This window comes from Hemitrygon akajei, chromosome 21 (genome assembly GCF_048418815.1).
Source record: "Hemitrygon akajei chromosome 21, sHemAka1.3, whole genome shotgun sequence".
Taxonomy (NCBI): Eukaryota; Metazoa; Chordata; class Chondrichthyes; order Myliobatiformes; family Dasyatidae; genus Hemitrygon; species Hemitrygon akajei.
In genome coordinates, this window is record NC_133144.1 from 21,701,482 (window position 1) to 21,710,357 (window position 8,876).

At 43.0% G+C, this 8,876-nt stretch overlaps 1 protein-coding gene across 2 annotated transcripts in view; it reads left to right on the top strand.

Moving 5' to 3' along the window:
• alpk3a (alpha-kinase 3a) overlaps positions 1-8,560 on the top strand; it is a 95,362-nt gene extending 86,802 nt beyond the window's left edge. For both annotated transcript variants that reach the window (XM_073024984.1, XM_073024985.1), the window contains exon 14: positions 136-8,560. In XM_073024984.1, coding sequence (XP_072881085.1) covers positions 136-571 — 436 coding nt within the window. In that variant the 3' untranslated portion in view covers positions 572-8,560. The remainder of the gene's footprint in view (positions 1-135) is intronic.
• The last annotated feature ends 316 nt before the right edge of the window (positions 8,561-8,876 follow it).

Here is an 8,876-nt window from a genome sequence, read left to right on the forward strand (position 1 = left end):
GTGTGTTGCTCCAGATTTCTAGCATCTGCAGTCTGTCTTGTGTCTGGCATTTCAAATAATTTCTTCTCTAAAACCTCTTTTCCCTGTCTTGCCCTGCGTGCAATGCTGAGAGTATAATTGGATTTCTTTCTGCAGGTATCAGGGACTGACAGGAAATTGCTCTTCCTCTGTTATTGACGAATTTCCCGACACCCATCACTGTAACCGCTTTTGCGAGGTGCTGGGGTTGAAGTCATTGAAGAACATCGATAGCCTCCAGCCACATAAACCCAAGGGATCCAAAAGTCCGTCGATGACCAGGAGGGCTCAGTCAGCCCAGTCCAGCCCTCAGACCCAGAGGAAGGGTCAGTCCAGCCCACAGACCCAGAGGAAGGGTCAGTCCAGCCCACTGATCCAACGGAAGGGACAGACCAGCCCACTGGTTCCGCGGAAAGGCCCGACGAGCCCACAAGCTGCTCGAAAAAATGCGACAAGCCCTGGCATTGTTGGCAAAGCAGACAATGCAGAAAACTCGCAGGAAACAGCGAAGCACCAGACTGTGGAGATCCCCAAGCCCGTCAGACTTCGATAGGCACGTTGGAGCAACCTTCAGACGGTGAAAGGGCATATCAAGCACTTTTATTTTTTGACAAACCATTGCTTAATCTGGAAAGATTTGAGTCGAATGAGGGATACAAGAAACCAATGAAAGTTAAGTGTCATCAACAATAATGTCCCTGGGTACTTAACATCCACAAGAGTTCCCATCAGTTCAAACTTACAAGTATGATCATTGGTGGGTGACATTAGTTCCATTTGGGAGGTTCTGAAATCATAAATCAGGAGAACAAAGTTTACATGTTTTATGAGCATCAGTATAATCTTGAGATTGAAATATCCACCTGCATTAACTGTTCTTTATAATATATAGTGTAAGATCTATTATTTTTTATTAATTGGCTTCTAAGTTTATGGCAGGGATAAAACCTTTGCTGCAGGCATGCTGAGGTGGGAAGATGCAGAAGAAAGGGCGTTAATGATGACTACAACTAAGACCCTCAAAGTACTCCATACTGATGAGTACTTCAGTATTCCGAGTGTTTATTTTGGTAACAGATTACGGGTAAGTGAAGTATTTGGTATATATTATAATTAGTTGGATGGGGGATTACCTGGGACCATTATTGGGAGATTGACACATTTTTGTATTGTTTTAAGGACAACATTTCTAAATGCCGTTACTGACTTGGTTTGTGTTTGAGTTTTTGCAATGACTGGAGGACTTGATTGTGTTGGCGACTGTCTCTCAGCCAGTGGTGAAGTGCAGTGGGCCTGCGTGGTCGACAGTCATCCACGGGTCTGTCTTCGCCCTCACGTTAGGGTCGCTCAAAAGCCAGAGGCGCCATTGCAGAATGACGTCACGTGCACGGATCGCCTTGCCTCTTCTCCAAGTGCTTTTTAGATCACGTAGTGTCAGCATACTCTGTACTCCCAAACACACCCTTCGATGTAAACGCACCATTCTTAATTCTTGTGACTTTCACTATCCGCTTACACTCGATTGGGAGAATGACAAATAAATAATGGATCCCTCCTAATATTCCTCTCCTGTTACAGCAGGATGGAAAGTTAGGTGGAATTCTTAACCAGGATGTAATCCTGATTTCTCTTCTGTACTATAGTCAGCAGATCAATGTGAGGGAAGGACAGTAATGGGGAAGATTACTCCATCGTGTTCTTCTCCCTGAGATTAGCTGAGCTTTTTTGAATACTTATTTAGTTTGTAACTGCTAATGAACTAATTGCCCTGGATCGTTTGAATTCAGGTCCTCATGGTTCAAGTGGTGGCCCACTCATAAGATGCTTTTATACTGGAATGCAACAGGCCCCAAAATGGACGCCGCTGAGGAAACCATTTCGTGCTCACTGATTTAGAGAACCAGAGACAAATTCCTACATTCCACAGTCACTAGTGCAGCTGATCGCTGAAGCACAAGCTTTGTGGAAGTAAAGACACTCCGAGGATACATCGCGCAACCCACATGGTTCCTACGTTGGTGAGAGCCCAATGTTACCCCTCACCTCAATTCAGTAAGACAATAGTGCCAGACCCACGGATAAACTTGTGGAAACGCCGCAGATGTTGCTATGTGTCTTTATAGCCTCTCTTGTTTCACAGAACAGGTGAAATCCCAATTGTAACCTCCTGGAATTCCTGGTGAAGCAAATGGAGATATCACAGGACACAGCTACAGATGTCCCTCTCATGTCAAATTTGAGGAATGTTTGACAAAATTGGATTCTAGCATCTCCCAACTTCATTGACCTTGGAGTGGTGTCTACCAGTGCCAAGGGAAGAAAAAATGGGTAGCAAATCCTCCACCACTGTCAGATCTTCACTTGGAGCACAAGTGTTCAGCCAGAATGGATCCTCTAAAAATGTCGCTCATAGTGGGCCATCTTCTGAGGTATTCCCACTGGTTCCAGATTAGCTTACTCCCACTTGGATGTTGAGGTGTTTGATGAAGCCAGTTTAGGAACTGCAGACTTCTACAGATGGCACAGCAAGGAGGTAGTCAATGGGACTGGAAGATAGGTAGTTTGTGAGGTGGTGTATTCCTTATTTAGGATCTCTGCATTCACTCAATGCCTTGAGGTTCTCAGCACCACCCTCAATGCTCCCTCTCCGCTTCGAGCAGTCATGGATCAGAGATTCCCAGGAGTTGTTGGATTTCTTCAGGGGAACATTGAGAACATTTTTGAATCTTTTCCTCTGCTAATCACTTCCCATCCCAGAGTTTAGAAAAATGTGTTTGTTTTGAGAGTCGAGTGTTCTGCGTAGGAATACTGTGATCACTTCCCCTTGGCTGCACCACCCTGCTCTCTGGCAGTAAAGACCTCAGAGAACATAGACCACTTCTCATAGCTCACCATGAAGGTGGAAATTCAGGATCACCTTCAATCCTTGTGCGCAGTCTTTAGTTGATTGAGGAACCGGGCATTTGAATAGCAAGACTTCAGAAGAGGCACAGAACTTATGGTCTACTGGACAGTAATAATCTCTGCACTCTTCCATGCTTCCAGGGACTGGACTGTCTAAAGCATACATCTCAAAACACTCGGAATGTAAAATGCTCCAAATTCACTGGAATTATAAGTGAGCTAACGTCACTGCTCTCTCTCTCAGACCAACACTCCCAGCTTTTGAGGTCTAAGTTACTCTCAAAGCTGAGATTTGGTGGAACCATAGGAGGGTTGGAAGACTGACTGTGGAAGTTCTTGGGTTACCTGACGTGTGCATACAAAAATTTAATATGAGCACATCAAAAGTGTTAATTGGAATTGCAACCCCCATGGTGTCGTGGCTAGTTGCCCCGACGTTCCCCGGGAGCAGTATATTTAACCAGCGTGTCTGATCATAGACAGCATACAAGCCCACGGCTTGAGGTTGATCTTAGGAAAGAGGAGCCCTTTCCAAATGCACACCGGTATTTGGGTTTCTGACTCAGTGATAGGAATCCCCCAAGGTAGACAGCTGCCATTGGGCTGTTGGCTTTTTGCGAAGTGAAGTTGAAATGCCTGACCTGACAGTTTTATGGAATTGCAGTTGGATTTCAGAAGTAGGTGAACCTGGGAGAACGGGTGGTGATGCATTGGATCTTGGTACTGCTGTCTCCTAAGACGTGGTACATTTGTCAGCACTGTCGACTCCAATCCATGGGCAGAGAGAAATAATCATAGACAAATTATGGAATGATCATTGCACAGACCACAAGGGGCTAGTAGACTTGGGGTGTAGGGGAGGGGGGGGGGGGGGATGTAGTGGTTTGCATATTTTACTGCCTCTGGTTTATGTAGCAACACCGACCGGAATTGCCCCAATGATGATTGACTGGGATCTGTTTTCATGCAGCCAAAAATGTTTGGTACAGTCAATGGTGACTCTTTCACTTCAGCTTTCAGACTAGTGATGATTGATACAACTGGGGTAGTGAATTGTGTCTCAAATTGCGGCAGCTCTGTTTTGTTTGATCAGCGCCAAAGTAGAATGGAATAGTAAGAAATAAAACAATGCGATTTTTCTTGAAATCTGGTATGCTGTTTACATTAAAGAATTATGTCAGCTTGGTAATGTTTCTCTTTACTCTTCTCTCCCTTTGATTGCACCGACGGGCATACCAAGAGCATTACCATGTAATAAGGAACGTATTCTGGATATTATTGGTTCTGTTGGATTATCTTTCTTTTCGTGTGCCATTACAAAGTTTGGAACTTTTTCTCCCCCCCCCACCCCACACACACTAAACATTGCATGCAGTGGCTTCTAACCTGGAGTTAAATATTTGTAGTACACCAATTGTGAATGTATTCCATCACGGCTTCTTGTGGTGCAATCAGAGATTACATTCTGTCAATTTTAGTCACAGCTTTAAATATTCATATTTAAACTTCTGTATTGATCTTAAGATTTGAGGATGATTAAATCAAATCAAGTTTAATTGTCATTCACACTATACATAGATACAGCTGAACGAGACAGTGTTCCTCTGGGGCCAAGGTGCAAAACGTTCAAAATAGCAAGCGAGCGTTCAAAAATAGCAAGTAACATAATTAAAAATATTGAGCAGAGAAGGGATATTTGCTTGAAAAGAAATATATATAGTCTAAGACCCTGAACAATGATGTACATCAATTGATGGTACAGTCTCCCGGCAGTGTACAGATGTGTGCAGTCCAGCCTGTCATTCCACTGCTCGAACACAGAGGGCAGCACTGATGAGAGAGGCCGGGCCCCAGTTGAGCTCAACCATGCTGCAGCGCTTCCATGTCTTCCACCTGGCCTGCAGCAGCAGGCAAGCCTGAGGCTTGAGGCCTAGTTCTCACTACAACCGAGTCTACACAGCTCCCATGTTGACTGTCCCTCCATCAGACAAGGATAACAGACCTGCAGCAACTTACATTATCAATGTCCAACAGAGTCTTACGATGGCGAGTGGAATGTCCGAGACAATCTCCCACGCTTATATTGCACCAACTCTGATGCTTCCAGTTAGCAGGCAGCAACACGGTTTGCAGCCAGGTCAGCTCCTTCAAACCCAAACCGGCTGCTCCGACACACCAGTCCTTCGACCTCTCAGCCAACCCCTTCTACACTTCCATCAGCTCCGCTGCTGACACTAGTCCAGCTACTCTGATCAACGAGCAGCTCACTGAACAAGTAGCCCCACAGTACCCAATTTTGTCTCTGGATCGTAAAAAAACACATTTTACAAAAGAAAAGTGCCTCAGGTTGGACCCCAAGAGGTTGCAGATGTCACTATCTTACTGGAAAAGATGTAGGGAATTACTGGGAAAATAAATATTTGCACAGTTTTCAGGAATAGCTGAGTCTGTTCCATTTTTACTGCCCAGTTAGATTACCATTTGACCGTGCCTTATCTCATTTAACTGCATTCGGCCCATATTTCTTGATAATCTGCTAACAAAATATTGTTGATAATAGATTTTGGCTGTTTTAAAGGTCCTCTTTCCTTTTGATGAAGAAATACTTCCCGATTTCACTGACAGATAGATGATAATTAGTCTTATTTCTGTTTATCAAGATGTTATCCAACAGAGGAATTGTTTCCTACTAGCCAGTGTAAGTCTGACATTGAAGGCTAGCTCTGCCTTGCTGGATGATATACTTTAATTTCATGTCATCAGAGTGCCCTCTGCTGCTTTGCTAGAGAATTGACAGTTCAGAATGATGTCTCCATGTCCCTATGCACGTTGTTTCTTGTTGTTGAATCAAGATCATTTCAGTCAGACTTTAGAATCAGCAGAATTAAGACACCACGTTAATTATATTTGAAGCAGGCGTTTGAAGTGACAGTGTAGGCTGTGATTGTGTGCAGGCATTCTCCTCCCTTCAGATCTGGTGCTTCATCTGAACTGAGACTGAGCCTCTCACGTTATGGTGAACAACTGACAAACCTTCCTGGAGATTTGAACCCCAGCCTTATTGTACCAATGCACACACTCACACACACACACACACACACACACACAGACACACACACACACACAGACACACACACACACACACACACACACACACACACACACACACACACACACACACACACACACTCACTCACTCACTCACTCACTACACACTCACACTACACACAGCCTCACTCAACCCTTTTAAGCGCAAATTTTATTTCCTACTAAACACCTTTTTGAAGGATTGAATATATCAACTTTTCTCACTTTGAACATATTAGTCTTAATTCAGGTGTTAAGTCTTTATAACGCAGATTAAGAAATACAAACTGCAAGAGGAAAAGTTGCTTTTTCAGTTCCAAGTACCTCTGTGTTGGTACTTTTATTAAAAGGTGATATTTAAATGAGCACAGAACTTCTATTCCAAATTCCCTTTTAGGCTGTTTAATTGACAGAGTGCTGGCAGAGAATGCTGTTTGTCATTGTCACATTTCCTGCTACTGGTTATCTACTCAAAGATACATGGAAGTAAAAGAGATGTGGCCGTCCCTGCTACACCTCCGCTTGTAATTTGATTATAACTTTAAAAGATTGTCGAGCACAAGAATATAATCAGGCAAAAACACTGGTAGTGTCAAAATAGGAGATATTAGGACAAATGAGCAAATGGTTGGTCCAAGAGGCAGGTTTCAGGCTGGGAAATAGAGAATATGCAATTAATTTAATACAGTAATTTGCTTTATTCAATTGTTTTACCTTTAAAGATATCTTGGGTAAATTTCAAAAGGTCATACTTTACGTTTATTTGACCTTTACTGTGTGAATAAGTTCCAGATAATATTATAAGAACATAAGAAATAGGAGCAGGAGTAGGCCATCTCCACCGGACTCATCTCCACCTACCTGCCTTTTCCCCATGACCCTAGATTCCCGTACTATGCAAAAATCTATCCAACCTTGTCTTAAATATATTTACTGAGGCAGCCTTCACTGCTTCATCGGGCAGAGAATTCCACAGATCCACCACCTTCTGGGAAAAGCGGTTCCTCCTCATCTCTGTCCTAAATGTATTCCCCCGAATCTTGAAGCTATGTCCCCTAGTTCTAGTCTCACCTACCAGACGATACAACTTTCCTTCCTTTCGTTACTCTTTAAGGTAGTTTCCTTTGGTTCTCTGCACTTCTATATTATTGGCCAACCTTACTGTCAGTCACATGAAGTAATCGGTGAGTTCAGATATAGACGGTTGTGCTAATGTGCTCAATCCTTAAAATAATAATAATGGGTGCTGACCATATTGTAAAGCCTTTAATTTTAATGCCCTGCCTCGGATAAACTTTTTAGTAGTACCAAAATGGAGGTATGTGGTGAATTTGTTAGTTTTGAAATGAATTTGAAGAGTTGTTATAAGCTGGCTGCCTTTTTGTACAATCTGAGCAGAATAAAACCTCCGAACTCTCAGCTTCTGGCTGAAAAGATTAGCTAACGGATCCCTGTATAAGTAAATCCAGTCATACTTTCCTTTATTTGGTAATATGTAACATTATTTAACAAACTTTATTACCTCAACTTAAGGGAAGCCCAACACTCTGGCTGAAAGAATAATCAGAAGGGATTTAGAAGAGGTTGATTTATCCCCAATAATGCTGTCTGCTGGCTGCTGATGGATAGTCCTCCCTGCTCTTGATTGGAAAATGATGGAACTATGTAATTGCGATTGTGTTTATAAATAGGTGCTGTCAAATACAATTATGACTGAGCAATTTGCATGAATTATAATTAGTGGCACTTGTAGTGTGATGCTTATCCCATCCCTGTTATGTCCCGTAGGAAGAGAACCTGGAGCTTGTAGTATTGGTGTGACTCGGAGATCGCTGTAGATTGAACAACCATGTTTATTCAACAGACTTCCATTTTTCTTACCTACGTCCTGACGTCATACGCACTCTGACCTACGAATACTCACACAATACATTACATCCCCCTTCTCAAGATATTTTTTACAACACTGTGAGTTACCAAAACAATGCCTCTAGGTATGCCTTTCTTACATTGTAACAGCCATGACATAAACTAAAAAAAATCTTAACTTCCTATACTGTATTCTACATTGTATCTTACAATACTAACAGCAGTGTATTTTCTTTTACTAACATAGACTAATAAACCTTTTATTTTGCACCTTAGAACTTATAACACGTGTGACTTTGCCTCAAATTGTGTGAGACTGTAGGTAGATCTAGTCTCTGTATCTAGCTGGAAGTTTGACTTGCCTCCCAGACCATGTGCGATACGATTGTGACTGTGCTTGTCCTTCATCAGTGTCAGTCTCTCGAGTGACCTCTGTGTCTTTGCGGTCTGCATCACTCTTGGTGTCGTTTGTTTCCATGTCTGTATCTGTGGAAATGTCCTGTGTATCTGTACGTGGAAACACCCTCTCACCGGTCTTCAGCAGATGCTTCCTGTTCCTCCTGTAGACTCTTCCATCCGGCGTGCGAACTATGAAGGATCGTGGTTGCTGATGCCTGTTCACAACCACAGCTGGTTGCCAAGTGTCTCCTCTCTGTATTCTGACATATTCACCTATATGCAGATCTGGTAACTGTCTTGTACGTCTGTCATAGTAGCTCTTTTGCTTTATTTGTTTGTACTTTAGCTTGTCATGTACTTGAGCATTACCTTCAGGAGTCAGTAGAGTTGTGGATGTTGGCAGCTTGGACTTCAGACGATGTCCCATCAACAGCTGCGCAGGAGAGAAACCCCACACCCTCAATCAGTGTGTTGCGGTATTCAAGCAGAGCAATGTACGGGTCACTGTTGCTGCTTTGTGCCTTCTTGAGCATGTTCTTGACAGTTTGTACAGTTCTCTCTGCTTGTCCATTAGACTGAGTGTGCCCAGAACTGGAAGT